This window comes from Alnus glutinosa, chromosome 9, assembly GCF_958979055.1.
Source record: "Alnus glutinosa chromosome 9, dhAlnGlut1.1, whole genome shotgun sequence".
Classification (NCBI taxonomy): Eukaryota; Viridiplantae; Streptophyta; class Magnoliopsida; order Fagales; family Betulaceae; genus Alnus; species Alnus glutinosa.
Genome location: NC_084894.1, coordinates 11,262,544 through 11,279,035, shown reverse-complemented (window position 1 = coordinate 11,279,035; position 16,492 = coordinate 11,262,544). Strand labels below are relative to the sequence as shown.

At 36.2% G+C, this 16,492-nt stretch overlaps 1 protein-coding gene across 1 annotated transcript; it reads right to left on the bottom strand.

Moving 5' to 3' along the window:
• Positions 1-435: 435 nt before the first annotated feature.
• LOC133878329 (NADH--cytochrome b5 reductase 1-like) lies at positions 436-14,710 on the bottom strand. The gene is made up of 9 exons (XM_062316855.1): positions 14,538-14,710; positions 6,131-6,272; positions 5,877-5,967; positions 5,699-5,776; positions 5,180-5,260; positions 4,973-5,062; positions 2,613-2,678; positions 1,153-1,239; positions 436-840 (listed from the first exon to the last, which is right to left on the bottom strand). Exons 1-9 carry the CDS (start codon positions 14,644-14,646, stop codon positions 748-750), a joined length of 837 nt encoding a protein of 278 aa, XP_062172839.1. The 5' UTR covers positions 14,647-14,710; the 3' UTR covers positions 436-747.
• Between the last annotated feature and the right edge of the window lie 1,782 nt (positions 14,711-16,492).

The following is a 16,492-nucleotide window of genomic DNA, read 5'->3' as shown; positions in this document are numbered from 1 at the left end:
AATTTAAAATCATACATTTTATTTAGGAAATCACAATCACAAACGTGCCCATTAGTATCATAACTAAGGAATTCCAATTATTTCAATTTTCAAGGGGCAAGAAATCCAAAATTTATTGTTTTGTTTCGTCGAGTTGTAAACAAAAGCTTATTGTTAACTGTTTCCCTTCCTTTCCTTTTGGCTGGAAATAAAGAAGCTGAATGCTTCAAAATCAGCAAGGAACAATTGCATGCTTTCTTTAACGTGGAACCATTGTTCTTTGAATGAATGAGTTCAACTTTTTCCTTACATATATATATATATATATATATATATATATATATATATATATATATATATATATATATATATATATATATTCCATTTTATTGGGAGGGGATGTCTCAATTGTCACTTAGTTTGACAGAAGAACTGAACTAGCGATATAGGAATAACTGAGCAAACAAGTGTCATGTCATACATAATAGTAAGAATTTTTGTTCTTGAAAGCAATTTGAAAATTGGGCAGCCTTGCCACAATAGCTAGGTTTAGAGAGACACTCAAACTAAAAATCAAACTCAAGCCCATGTACACATGTCTTACACGTGTAAATTAGAAGGAAACAGCTTCCAGCTTGAAATGGCGTTAATTTGTTCAATCTCCGTTGTACAACTCACAATCGGATAAGCCTGGAATTACATAAATGTCTCATTTTTATGGTACTAGTTAGCAAAGTAACGGATAAGAAGAGATCCATCACCAGAGCCTTAAAACTTGAACTGCATTGTGGGAGCGTATCCAAGATCATCAAGGTGAGCACCCATAGCCTTGTTCATGGGTGGTGGCCCACACCTCAATATCTGTATATCATAGTCATTTGCATTAGCTTATTTTATATATACATATATATGAGTAATGCTAGTTTGTAAACTCCTATAGAATTGCCATACAACTTGATGATGTGATATACATATATATGAGTAATGCTAGTTTGTAAACTCCTATAGAATTGCCATACAACTTGATGATGTGGCGATGAAAATCACTTTTTTTACAAGTACTGATCCAATGACCGATTGTCACTACCACATCATCAAATTATATGACAATAGATATCAGTCTATATATATATGAGAGAGAGAGAGAGAGAGAGAGAGAGGGGTTGACTTCACCTGAATATCAGGTGCTGGTGCAGGGCAGCGAGCTCCAATCATTTCCTTGGATACGAAACCAACACCACCATCCCATCCTTCAGGTGGCTGTATTCAGTATGACAAGCAGATTACAAAGAAATCATCAAGCAAATGATTGTTTTAAATAGAGATTGTCCTTTTTTCTTCGTTTGGGCCTGAGGAAATTCGTATCTAACTACATAGTTGCAAAAACAAATGCCTCCAGTTAAAAAGCATTAGGATATCATCAAAAGCTTGTTTTACATAACTATATGAAACAAAAGATTATGTTACACTTTAGCATCCAAACTGTTACCCTCATTGCAATGTTTCTACCGAACTTTCAATTTCGGCAGTTAACCCTAGAAGCAATTCTTGCATCGTATGCTTTACCGTCCAAACTAGGAGTTAAATGCAACAGAGATGGAGAAAAATGAGTACAAAATCCCTGCACACAAATAGTAACCTGGAAGTTTTCTCATTGGCTTTGCATATTTATGTCTACATGACACATAAAGCAAAGAAATGTACGAAGGTTCTATGGTAAGGGACTCTCTGTCCTTGATTGATCATGGTCTAATTGTTAGAAAACCATCAGGACCATTAATATAAAAAAGACCAATAATATAATAAAATAAATACCAATTACAACACATCCCTCACGTGCAAGCCCACCCAATAAGTGTGAACTATAAATGCAGGCATTGCACCTCATGTAGATAAGAACAAATCACCATACAAGGGTTTCTAGGAACTGAGCTGAAGACCTCTTATTCCAACTAATGCTTTGATAAAAAAATTAGTAGTGATTCAAAAAACCTAACAGGAAGCAACAGATGGAGTTTAAACATAAGACCTCCTGCTTTAGTACCATGTTAGTAAACCATCAGTTCCAAAAGTTCAAGTTAATAAGCAGTGGGCTTACAATGTTTGCAGGATCACAAATATCAATGCCACCACTGGTCCAACTGGATTCCCTATCCCTTGACTGTGTATGACTGAAACAACTCTTTCAGCAAATTCATCTTGATTTGGGTTTGACGTTTTAACAATGAAACTGTATTAAGAATTTCTCGATTACGATCCAGTGCCTAATTGGTTTTGTGGAAACCCGCTCGAAAGGGAGAGCTGGTGACAAAGATTAAGCATGGTGCGCTCTCAATAGCCTTATACTTTTTAAAAAATATCAATGGCTTATACAAATCCTATCTAATAGAAAGGCTACCATATAGCAATTATTACAACCTGTTGTGTCATTAAATTATGTGTTAGGATATGAATGTAAGAAGTCTAAACAAAGCCCTTATACTTTTAAATCGAATCTTGAACAAATACGACTTTGATTCAGATGCAACCACTAAAAAACGAAATGCCAGATGGAAGTAGTCATTATTCAACTCAATTAATAAGGAAAGGAAAATCTACAATACAGTGCTAAAAATCTGTGTAACAAATAATACCTGATTCAGAACATAGTAGACACTGAAGCGGTTGGGAAAGTTACTGGCAAGGTTATCCAGCTCTTCCTGTACAGATATAATTGCAATGAAGTTATCCAAACAGCAAAGAAATTCATTACTTGTGTCCAATCATTCTCACATGCAGGAATGTCTGGTTCGTAATCCACAATACTTTGGAGTCACCACTACCATTACATAATATGTCTGATCTTATGCGTTTTCTAGGTCACAAAGCAACCCCCTATTTTCTTTTTATCATTTTTGTATGAAAATCCAAACAAATGCTTCCATATACTTTTAGTATCTAGACTTTCCTCCCCCAAAAATTTATGTATGATATGTTCCAAAAAGGATTATTCTTGATGATGTAAAATCTTTGTTCTCATCTGTCAGCACAAAAACGATTTTTTGCCATTCATATAACAGCTTATGGTTTTGAAAGGATCCATACAAGGAAAATGTTAAAGCTAATCTCAGCAGGATTGCGAGAACCTAGGCTTTTCTATATCGATGTTTAAACGGTGGAGTCTATGTTACGTACCTAGGGTATGTGATAAGGGTATTATAGGAAATATATTTATGCCCTCTTTAATAGAATAATTAGGTTAGATTTTAATTAAGGTGAGAGTTGTAGATTATTATTATTATTAGGTAAATAAGGAGTATTGCTCGTAAAACAATATCTCCAATAGGAAATTAACGCTCTGGGCCACGGCCCAGTTTGGGTTGGCTCCCTGAGCCTCCTCCTTGCCACCCAACGCCGATTCGCCGGCTTCAAGGAGCGCCAGGTGTTGCCCCGAAGCCCCTTTCTCAGCCTCTTCGGCCCTCCCTTGCCCGAGCCCTGGTCTTCCTTTCCACGGCTCGACACCTTCACGCCCAAAGCAAGGAACTCGGCAAGCTCTCCCTTGATTTTTGTTGCATTTCTTCTGTCGACTACACAGCTTGGCTTGTACCGTGCCCCTTTCCTTCTTCGGAACCAGTCACAAGCCCGTCTTTTCTTCCCTCTTGCACCCGAAAGCAGGGCAACATCCAGAGATGGAGTGTTGCGGCAGAGCCCGAAGAAACGGCTATGTGGGTTTGCATCGTGATTGGTGGGTTTTGTTTGATTTTTGGGTGGGATTTTGGGTGGTGATGGTTTGATCAGTGGTGGTGAGGCTTTATGTGGATTGAGGGGGCTGTGGGTATTGGGCGAAGGTGAGGCTAACATATGTGGTTTGTGGCGGGTTTGAGGGCTTGCAATGGTGGGGGTGGCTGGACTTGGAAGCTTTTGGGGTGGTGTTTGTGCCGATGATGGGGGTTGGTCCTTCTTTTGAGAGATGGGTTCTGGGTCCTTGCATGGTGCTGGGGATGTGGTTTTGGGCAGTGATTGTACTGCCGGGTCGATTTGTGGTGGGGCTGTGGGTTTAGGTAGTGAGTGTGCTGAGGGGTTGGTTTTTGGTGGGGCTGTGGTTTTGGTGAGTTGTTGTTCGGGTGGGTTTGCTAAGGGTGAGGGGGGTGGTGGGGTTTCTTTTGGGCAGGCTGCATGGAATTGTTGGAATTGAGTGAGGACAGATGCCAGCATCTCATCCATATGTTTTATGATCCATTCTTCCGTTGATTCCAACGTGCTCAACATGCGATCTAGCCGTTGCTCCATCATGTCAAAACTTGGCTCTAATACCAGTTGTTACAGACCTTTGTAACGGGGATGAACGGTGTATAATTTGGATATGGAAGTGCGTGGGATAGTAGGGTATTCGAGGTACCCTGGGCCTCCTAAGGTTAGGGTTATTCGAGAAACCCTAAAAAACACCTAATCAACTACAAGAGCCGAATTATAATAATTTTCTTCTTTTTTATTCATTCTTCAATACCCCTATTAATAGGGTTACAAAGCTGGAATTACGGGACGATAATTAAATAAATATTACAAACCCTAAATAATAAATATTAATTCTAAAGAAAGACAAATCCCTTAATTTCCTATTGGAGATATTGTTTCACGAGCAATACTCCTTATTTACCTAATAATAATAATAATCTACAACTCTTACCTTAATTAAAATCTAACCTAATTATTCTATTAAAGAGGGCATAAATATATTTCCTATAATACCCTTATCACATACCCTAGGTACGTAACAGTCTAATATCACTTGGTGGGGTAGGACACACTGTGCTCTTCACAAAATGTTTTTTAGGGTTAAGAAGGTTTGATCTTTATAATCAAGTGTTGTTGAAAAACGGTTGTATCACGCGTACTGTGGAATAAAACAGTTAATGGAATTGTATAGCGAGCATCAAATATGGAGAGGAGAGGGGCATTTTACACATTGGTACCCTATGTCATAAGGGTACAAGACCACTTTGGAGAGTTTTACCTTCAAAAGAATGTCCTCATATGTGACATTGGCATAAATAAGATGTATGTTGGTTTTGTCATCTGGATTCTCTAGTATGGCTCTTGTAACCTGAGGAAACCAGAAAGAGAAAGGAAAGCCATTATAAAACTCAAAGCAATGATATGCACAACTGAAAGAAGGGGTACATGAAAGGTCCTCTGGCATCTACACTTCAGAATTAGATACCTGGAACATTGGAGTAATGCCAGTTCCACCAGCAATCATCCCAAAAGCTCTAACTTGGTTGGGTTGATACTTGAAGCGTCCCTGGAAGCCACCAAATAAATATATTATTAAATATTCAATATAAGTTCAAAGTTTGGTATCTCTTTCATAGATGATAGCAAATATGTATGTGTTTGTGAGAGGACTAAAATACAATAATGATTTCACTTTATATAACAGCTTTTTTTAATAGACATTAGGTAGAAGAGATAAGCTCACTCAAAAGGACTTACATAACTTCCAATATTCAATATTACTCGAGGTGTTCAAAGACAAAAATGTTATTTTTTATTTAAATGATTTGTTCTAATTGAATCACACAATTCAGAAGGCTACACAGTAGAAGATTACCAGTTCAACTTCTTCCACATGGGTACCTTATGTGAGGAACCACTACGTGGGTTTTGGAAAGCTGCATGGAGAAAGGAGCACAATAGATGGAAATTGAAGGTAATGTATCTCAGAAGGGAGTGATTTTACCTTGGGTCCCTTCACAGCCAAGTAATCACCTTCACGCATCTCTCGAAAATGGTGGGACATTCTTCCTTGTGGATACATCTATTTGCCATGAAAATTAAAATAACAATAAATAAAACAAACAATAACTGATTCATGAGAAAATGTAATTCACGAATGGCATGTTGCAGAGCATGTGAACCTTTATAACTAATTCAAAGTATCCAACATCAGAATCCAAAGTTGTTGGGGTATATGGTTTAATAACTTCTTCACCAAGAGCATCTTTTCCTCTGTATAAGAAAATGTATAATCATCATGATTGACCACAAAGTAACTAAAATATGTCATTCAAGTAGTAGACACGCATAACTTTGGGATTGGATCCTATTAAAAAAGAAGGCATTGACATTGTTTAATGATTTGGACAAGTAAAAGACAGCCTAGCAATCAAACCTGCAACTCATATGCTGTCCAATTGGAAGACCCAACACTGAGGTTGGTGTAGGAAGAGCAAATCTGAAATTAGCCACATTATGGCTGAGCTGGGTCCGTTTAACTAGTTTAAATTCCTTGAAGTTATCAGGGTCCAAGAGACCTAATATGTCACATAAAGTGTTAGTAGAAACTGCAGGTAAAAAAAGGCATAACCTCTTTATGCACATCCACCAAAAACTGAAACATGGTGTGACTAGAGAATGCACAAAAGGAAAAAAGAGTAAGAAACTAAGAGGATGCAGACAATCTGAATGAATTAGAAACATTGTAGCATCAACATAATGCTCTTCTTAAAATGCTTTATCACAAAAGTAGCAGAAAGATCAAATATCACGATAAACAAACCTCAAAGAAAGGATAGCTTATGCTGAACTACATTGGGGTTAAGTGGAATTACAAGAATCTCCCCTTTCTTTTCAAAAACTACATTGACATCTCTACTAGAGGAGTTGATACGAATAACTTTTGTGTTGGAGGTAGAGGTTTCAAATCCAAGTAATGGCCAAACCAGAGATTCTACCTTCCAGGACTACGCTGTGGCTTTCTAAAGATTGCTCCCTCCGTCCCAATTTATATGGAAACATATATTGATTCCATTTAGATTTCGGGAAATTACATTGCATTTTCTCCATGTTTCAGATCAGACTCTAACCTCCCTTAAATTGGACAATATTACACATCGGTCAATCGTAAACCACAAAAAAATCAAGATTTTCAAATTATTGTATTGATTTACACCAAAAAACAAAAGCTAAGAAAAAAGACTTATTTCCCACAAAAAAATATTAGACCATTGATTTTTAGTTTTATAACTTTTCTGAAATATTTTTTTAAAAAAATTATTTTGTTGTCACTTTAAAAACATGCCCCAAAAAAAATCCGAGCAATTTTAAAGCTATCAAAATAACCAAAACTTGAAAACTATATGAGGAGCATGGGTTGGTGAGAAAATAAATTGAAATAGTCCAATTTTGGTACAAGCTCCTTTAAATAGTTTAAACCCCCCATTGATCAATACATTGGTTATCACTCTAAAAAGACCAATTAAGTTACAATTGGAGCTCACTTAAATCACTTATAAAGCCTAATCTCATATAGTAAAAAAACCAATGTAGGATTTGGCACCAATGTAATACCATCACAATTAAATGGTGTTCGTGGATAGCTCAATGCATTTCTTCTGCAAAGTTTTCGGTGCTAGTTAATGGCTCGCCCAAGGGCTTTTTCAGTAGCTCTTGAGGCTTGAGGCAAGGGAATCCTTTGTCTCCTCTTTTGTTTGTGTTTGTTATGGAAGCTTTGAGTCGTATGATTACAGCAGCGGTTAGTGGGGGTTTGTTGGATGGCTTCAGAGTGGGTAATACTTCTTTCTCGCATCTTTTGTTTGCTGACGACACTTTGATTTTATGTGATGCTAGCTCCTCCAAGTTGCGAAGTCTCTTTCTCTTATTTGAGGCTGTTTCGGGTTTAAAGGTCAACTTGGCCAAATCTAGTCTTATTCCAGTGGGGAATGTCGTTCAAGTGGGAAGGTTAGTCGACATTTTTGGGTGTGAAGTTGCTTCTTTGCCAGTGAAGTATCTGAGACTTCCTTTGGGGGTTTCCTACAAGTCCACTCGTATTTGGGATGGAGTTATCGAGAAAGTTGAAAATCAGTTGGCTAGTTCGAAAAGGTTATATCTCTGTTCCCTATTCCGGTGTGTGTTGCCTCTCGCATTGAGAAGCTACAACGAGATTTTCTTTGGGGTGGAATCGGAGAAGAATTTAAATACCATTTGGTGAGTTGGGCGAAGGTTTGTACCCCAATTTCTAAAGGGGGGCTTGGCATTAGGAATTTGGTGTTGTTCAACCGTGTGTTGTTAGGAAAATGGTTATGGCGCTTTGGCTTGGAAAGAGATGCTTGGTGGAGAGTTGCAATGGACTCCAAGTATGGTAGTTTGTGGGGTGGGTGGTGCTCCTGTGAGTTTGCAGGGGCTTTTGGAGTAGGGTTGTGGAAGTACATAAGGAAAGGATGGGAGACTTTTTCCAGATTTCTTAGATATGAGGTGGGGGATGGGAGTAGGACTAGATTTTGGCATGAATTGTAGTGCGGAGATATGGTTCTGAAAGAAGTGTTTCCTGATCTCTTTGGTATTGCTCGAGTGAAGGATGCGTTAGTGGCTGACAATATGGAGATTTTGGGCGGGTCCATTCAGTGAAACGTGAGCTTTGTTAGAGAGGCGCACGATTGGGAAGTAGATGTTTTGGCCTCTTTCTTTCAGGTTTTGCACTCTACCAGGGTGAATAGAGATCGGGCAGACTGCCTTAGTTGGGTTTCTTCCAAGAAAGGTGTGTTCAGGGTTAAGAATTATTTTGGTTCCTTGTGTTCTGGAGGAACTCGGTTCCCTTGGAAGAGTGTGTGGCGGTCTCAGGCACCCCCGAGGGCAGCTTTCTTCACATGGTCTGCAGCTCTAGGTAAAATCCTTACTTTGGACAATCTCAGGAAGATGCACATAATCATTGTAGATAGATGCTGCCTATGCAAGCGAGATGGGGAATAAGTGGACCATATTCTTCTGCATTGTGATGTGGCCTCCGCTCTGTGGAACAACATCTTCTCTCGCTTTGGTATTTCTTGGGTCATGCTTAAGAGTGTGCTAGACCTAGTTGCTTGTTGGTGGAAGTCTGGGAGATCAAGGAGAGCTACAACGTGGAAGATGGTGCCTATATGCTTATTTTGGTGTATTTGGAGAGAAAGAAACCTTAGGTGTTTTGAGAACCTAGAAAGCTCCCTTGAGGAGGTGTTAGAGTTGTTTCTCCATACGCTGTATCTCTGGTCGATGGCTTTTTTGTACCCTTTATCCATCAGCTTTGCTGATTTTCTTACTTCTTTTTCTTGTTCTAGTTAGGTGTTTCATGTTGTATACTTCCAGTGTACGTAGGGTCGCCTTACACTTTCAATAAAACTAAACTTACTTATAAAAAAAAAAAAACTTTTTTGTGGGTCACAATCTCCCCTACTCAAATCTCTGACATCCTCGTTAGGGCCCACATCACGATGCAATGCTCCATTACTAGCTTGCCTTTGATATTATTTGTCACAACCTAGGAAAAACGCTAGTTACATCTGCGCTATTACTTTAAAAAGACTAGTCAATTCCAATTGGAGCTTCCTAAAAGCACTTATAAAAACTAGTATCACCTAGTAAGAAACCAATGCAGGACTTGACACCAATGTAATACCATCACAATCTACCCACATTTTGAGAGAACTTTTTGGGGTGTCAAAAATTCAGTAGCCATTGCACTTTAAAAGGCAAAAATAGTATTTTACACATTAACTAATTTCTAATTAATACTTCTACATCAGCAAAATTTGTTATTCATTTAGTGGATGTTATTAACATGAGATTCATTGACATATTTTCCAATTTAAGGGAGGTTTATGTTTAATTCAAAGTAAAGAGGAAAAACAGTAATTTTGAAAATCTCAAGGGAGGTTAATATAATTTTCCTCAATTTAAATCTATTGCTTTCTTTTTTCAGGACATCTTAAAGCAGATATCCACCTTCTAAAGTAAAAGTTCTTACATCTTTATATTACCCTTACCTTAAAAAAAACAAAACACAAAGCAAATAAGATTCTTAAAAGTCCTACTACCTCTACAATAGACTAAAGGACATTGCATAAAGATGGCTATATTTTTTACCCTTTTATTAATAATCATATCATTTCAATTGGGACAAAGGGAGTAACATGTAACTGTCAAATTTAGTAGTTGGAACCTCTGAAAGATACTTAGTATTTACGCTATTGATCAAACTATTTTCTTTTAAAGATACTCTACTTTTGGCAGGATTTGAATTCACAACGTCCACATGGAAATCTTCTTCACCACCATGCTAAAGCATATATAGACAAATATGCTGTATTAAAAATAATTCTAAAAATACAATAGCAAATTACTAAATGTTTTGAAACATTATTCTCAGCATAAGTATTTTCGTGAACATAATTAGAAATTCACTTTGCTTGCCATCAAAGTTCCATGAGACAACAAATAAATAGAAGTTGTACGAAGCATAAACAAAGATGAGAAATTTTCATAGGTTCTTCTCAAGGGTATCTGATATTTGGTTTACTGTCTTTTTAGTTGAAATCTTTGGATAGTTGAAGAAATTCTAATTGGCCAAATATGACAAGTTATTATGTCCAAATGGATCATCTTGGTTAACAGAGCTTTTGTGAATGATATACAAGTACCTAGTGTATTTCCATCAGTGAGGATCAATTATAAAAGTCTCAAATGTATTCTACTACCTTGAGTTGAGGTGAATTGTTGCCGCACTTCTAAATTAAGCAATCAAGTATTTAAATTGTCCTAGTTATAGTAGCCAAGTGTAATTGAAAGCCATTGTTGATGAAAGTGAGGAGAATTTCCAATCTAGCTATAACCCAAATTTTTCTCCAATTTCATTTACAAAATAATCAAATTTGAAGTTCAGCAAGACTTTTCGATAAACTACCCTAATTTTCAGTGCAGTAAAGTCTATTTTAGGCCATATATATCATATTTGTTTGATTGGATTAATGATATCACAATAAATATTAATTTGCCCATAAACTTAAAAATTGTTGTAATACGTATGACTGAAAACATATTCTCAAAATGTTTAACAAAGTTGGATTGTCTACTACCCAAATAACATTGAATAGTCTAATTCATCCAAATTTAACTGAACTTTTCAAATTACTCGGGAAACTTCACTTACATCCCGAAGTACAAGCGATTTTGCAATCATAACCTTGAAGTTTAAAAATTTGCAATGTTGATATCTCATCTTTCAGCCCCTTTTAATTTCACCACTTTTTTGTTTAAATGCCTAAAATGTCCCCTTCATTTTTATTTTTAAAAAAAATCGAAGTGAAAATTCAAAATTCAAAACTTTAAAAAAAAAGCCTTGGACTCGCCCACAGCTTGGTCATGGGTCTTCGTAATTTGCACCTTTTTTTTTCAATTTTTTTTTTAAAAAAATGGGGGGCATTTTAACAAAAAATGAGTGAAATTAAAGGGGCTGAAATATGGGATACCAACATTGCAAATTTTTAAACTTCAAGATTATGATTACAAAACCACTTCTACTTCGGGGGGTGTAAGTGAAGTTTCCCCAATTATTATTCATAATTTATTTATTTATTTATTTATTTATAAGTAACCAACATTTCTGCAAGTAACAGGTTTCAAACCCCCCTCGTGTAACCGCTAATTCATAGATCTAACCAACTTCATTCATAAAGTGTTAAATCTTATATGTACTTGATGCAAGGGACGGAGCACAAAATATTGGTCCACCTAATTTTATTTAGGTCCTATTAGTTAATGGGGGTTATGTACTTTTAGCTTCTTTCCCCTACTTTCTCTATTTTCATTGTGTGAATTTTGAGTTTATTGTTTGTCCCACATCAGTACTTTAGGAGAATTCAAACTTTATATATCTGCATACAGCTCTTAAACTTTTGATTTTCTCTTTTGAAAGACCATCTCAAATGATCAATTAATAAGTGATACAGAAAACTTATGTTAAAGAGCATAGTTATAGAAGTCATGATACCCTAGAAGATGATTTCAATTTTGTGATGAACCAGTTTTCCACCCGTTCTCATCCGAATTCCTATCTCATAACAAAGAAATATAAAACAAATAGTGAAAAAAAAAAAAAAAAAAAAAAAGATACTTTTTTTTCTTTTTTTCTTTTTTTCCTGTTGTCCAAAGATACAAAGTTTTGAAGAAAAATGACTTAATCTTCACCAAAGCCCTCTAACAGTCTTCAAAACAGCTATCATTCATTTCCCCCCATAAACACCATAAAAGACATGTTGGCATCATTTTCCACACAGAAGCACTTCGCGAACTGCCGGTAGTCCACCAACAAGCATACAGGTCGACTACAAGTCTAGGCATAACTCAAGACAATCCAAAACAACTGAAGTGGGCAACCCATATGCCATAAGTCACGTCACAATGAAGAAGATGATCCGCAAACTCCTTATTCCTCTTACACATGCAATATCTGTCAACCACAATGACGTGCCACTTCCGAAGGTTATCCATAGTAAGGATTTTACCTAGAGCCGTCAACAAAGCAAAAAAGGCCGCCCTCAAGGAAGCCTTAGTCCGCTAAACACTCTTTCAAGGGAACCAGTAGCCTTCACTACAGACCAAGGAACAATAGAAGAATCTAACCTTAAACAACCCTCTTTTGAGGGGGACCCACCACAATTTATCTTCACTACCTCTTCTCACTCTAGTTATATACAACACACTGAAGAATGAGGCTAGGGCACCCCCCTCCCAATCATAAGCCGCTCTAACAAAGCTTATGTTTCACTGATTGGAACCACCAATAATTAGAACAAGATATTATCTTTTACAATTAACCATTCCTTCTTTCTAAGCAAAAACTTGGGTTCATCTCTCCTAGTAGCCAAAAGCACATCCTTTGTGTGAAAAAGTCAGCCGAAACACCCCTATAGCTTCTAACTCCCTTACACTTAATTATTTGAATCTTCATAGTAAATTACCATCCCTTAAGACTGACACTATCAAAATATCTCCAACATCAAAACCTATATAGTAAGGTTCCGGAGCTCACTCACCAAAAACCATCATAAGAGCTTGGGTTATAGAGATATCAAGACACTGCTACCTCATTCAAAAAACTTAGGTAGCTGTAGCACTAACTTCGATAATTACATCCTTAAGTACTTTATATTGTAGAGCAAAGTAATCATATTTTATGAATTGTACAAATTTGTATCATTTATGAGTTCAATGGTGCCATGCAATCGTGACACTTCAGTTTAATGAAGGCCTATCAAATAAGCTAATCCTACTGAATCTTCCATGATTTTTTTATTTTTTATTTTTATTTTTTATTATAAGTAATTCAATCTCATTAGAAAGCATAGAAGGACACAACTCTAGTATAAAAGAAGTATGCAAGAGAGACCCCTAAATTGGAGAAAAATAACAAAAATTCAAAAAAACTAGAAAAATGCGAACTATTGTATGCTGTTGTCTATGTATAAAGGGTTTTGAACATAACATTCTTTAGCTCTACTACCGACATCTCGCAATCTTCAAAGCTCCTTGCATTCTACTCTCTCCAAATGCACTACAATAAGGACAAATGAGCCATCGTCCAAACTTCTAATATTTTACAGCTTTCCAACTGACCACTCCAACTTACTAACAACTCTATTACCCTTCTATGAATGATCCAGTCTACACAAAAAAGACGGAAAATCAAAACCCATAATTTTCTTGCCACTTTACAATGAATAAAAAGATGATCCATAGACTCCCCACTCCTTTTACACATACAACACCAATCAACCGCTATGACATTCCTTTTCCTTGACTTATCCAAACTCAAGATCTTCCCTAGTGCCGTCATCCACCCAAAGAATGCTACTCTCAAAGGGACCTTAACTCTCCAAATACTCTTCCAAGGAAATGGGGAACCAGCAGGAATGGACAACGCATGATAAAAGGACCTTACTTCAAACTTCCGCCTTTTGGAGGGTATCCAACATATTTTATCCTCACTGCCTTGTTTCAATGTGAGAACACAAAAGATTAAAGAAAGAAGTGACCAAGTCCACCTCCCAATCATGCCTTGATATGGTCTAAGATATATTCTACTGAAGAATTTCATTAAGGAACTACATATGATCTGAAGCAGAGGTCCGCTTCTGCTTGCAATTTGATAGTAATAATCTACGTAAACATTGGGAGGATAAAAAGGGGATAAAAAGATGGTCCCTAGCATTACTCCATCTTGCACGTGATATGGCAGGATTCACTCCACCTAGCCGTTGTATAAGTTTTGTCATCTGCGTGTTAGGCTTTAGTCTGATTTTTCCAATTTTAATGGCTGCTTGGGAATTAGAAGTTTAGAAAATCAGCCATGAAGTTCATGCGATTGTAATGACCTTCTAAAGCAGAGCGAGTCCAAAATAGTCAATCCCAATTTCAAGGAATGCAACAGCGCCACAAAATCTGATTTCACAATATTTCGTGTTATTCATATCAGGTTCTCTCTCATATAAGCTCCTACAGAATCTTAGACGAATTATCTTTCACTCATAAATTGCAATAATTAGGAACCAAATCTCATTACTCTAAACTAATAACCGCATTTGCTTTTCTTTCTTATCACAATTGTGTCTTCTAAATTTCTTTTCAATGCACCATACAGAACACCAGATCTAACCCGAGAGATTCAATTATTAGCATCACTCGAACTAATCAGTAATCAGGACAGAAAACATGTTGGAAATGCAAAGAAAGCCAGAAATGAGAAACAAATTGAGAGGTGAATGCCAAACCTTTGGGTTTCCTAGTGAGGTAGTAATAGTAGGCGGAACCACCAACGATGGCTACGAGAGCCACCGCTATGCTTATCATCTCCGCCCTGTGCGACTGTAAAAGCTCCATTTTAGAGAGCGCGAGATGAAGCAGCTGGTGGGAGAAGCTTTCCAGTGCGACTTCTTGTTTATATATGGATAAATTTAATGGAACAAAAATTTATATATATAGATGACGTGTACATATTTTTATGCAACAAAAATTGTGATCGCATGAAATAGTCCAACTTTCTATTACCCATCCGAATAACGACAAAGATTCCTTTCAAATTGGGTCGGAAGTTTTTTTTTTTTTTTTTTTTTTTTTTTTTTTTTTTTTTTTTTTAATTCGGTCTATAAAAATTGTACGTGTTTTTTTCATATGAAAAATTTATGTTTTTTTTTTTAATTGCAATGACAAATTTGGAAGAAATTTTATTAAAAAGGCATGGGATAAACACATGCTATTTAAAAAATAGGGTTAAATGCCTTTTTATCCCATGTGGCTTAAAACTTTTATTTTTGTACTCCTGAAATTTTTCTTTTTTTCATAGATAGTGCATGTGTTATGAGAAAAGATTGAGAAAATAGACTCATGTATAACAGTTGTGCAACTGTTGTGCAGGTTTCTAGAGACATGGGGTGGGACTTATGTGGTGTGACACCCACTACCATGGGTCTCACCCCATGTCTCTACAAATGTGCATAACAGTTGCATAACTGTTGTGCACCAATCAGGTCTCAAAGATGGAGTTAGTACCTCCATCCAAAATTGACGGATTTCCATGTCAGCGACACATGGCATCATTAAAATTGCAATACGTGACTGCCAATTTTTTTTTTTTTTTTAAAAAAAAGCCTCAAAATTGAAATTTTTTAAAAATAATATGGCAGCCACGTGTCGCAATTTTAATGGTGTCATGTGTTGCTGACGTGGAAATCTGTCAATTTTAGACAGAAAAATGGACGGAGGTACCATATCCGTTTTTTCCCATAGCACATGTACTACCTAAGAAAAAAAAAGAAAACTAAATGGGCAAAAAATAAAAGTTTTAAACCACAAAGGGCAAAAATGTATTTAACTCTAAAAAATAATATATATCTTACAAGCAATAAGACACAAGTCATTTTTATAGACTAAGTTGAAGAAAATTCCTCAAACCCAATTTAAATGAATATTGTGTCCCCCAAATAATTACCCACCCAAGATCGTACTTAGCCTATAAAAGGTCAGAAGGAGGCGAGACCCATGTATGCTCTCATGCCCTAATATTCTTCTGTTTTCTCATTCTCACATTTATACTTTAACTAATTTAAGTATCGAAGGTGGTGCTGCCACCCCCCTTCCCCTTGGCGGCACACCGCTCTGACCTTTGGCTATTTTGTAGGAATCCCAAATCGAGAAATATGCCAAAAAAAAAAAAAAATTGTACATAAACAATTTCCATACCTGAAAAAATAATATTAAATTATTTTTTGAGAAGTATTTTATGTATTATTTTTTGAGAAATATTTTATAGAAAGTGTTTACTTTCTTCTTCTTCTTCTTCTTCTTTTTATTTTTTTTTTTATATAAGAGTTTTGTAGTTTGTAATTTTCATATATCATCATATTTACAATGCTCCTAATGTTTCAATTTTTACAATGTCATCTCCAATCTATTATTTAAGTTGCAATGTTTCATTTTTGCGCCCAAAATGATAAAATTACCATTTTTAGCTTTTGTTTTTTCAATCGATTATTCAAATTTTTCGTTAAAATTATAAAGAACATCTGCATGTTGGCTCTTCTGATCCAATGAAAACCTAATTTCGGAAGCGTCCTAGATATGCAAAATTAAATTTTGATGTAGCGGTCTGTGATTCCTTGTCTATTTATCTTGCTATATGTCGATATTTAGAAGGAAAAATCACCCATTTCCTTCAACCAAATTAAAT

What these genes read in the sequence shown, in the direction of transcription:
- LOC133878329 (XM_062316855.1), bottom strand. Translation starts at nt 14,646, where the DNA reads ATGGAGCTTTTACAGTCGCACAGGGCGGAGATGATAAGCATAGCGGTG. An exon ending in GGACAGCATATGAGTTGCAG is followed by an intron (nt 5,968 to 6,130) that starts GTTTGATTGCTA and finishes TTTCTTATACAG; the next exon opens with AGGAAAAGATGCTCTTGGTG. An exon ending in ATGAGGACATTCTTTTGAAG is followed by an intron (nt 2,679 to 4,972) that starts GTAAAACTCTCC and finishes ATATCTGTACAG; the next exon opens with GAAGAGCTGGATAACCTTGC.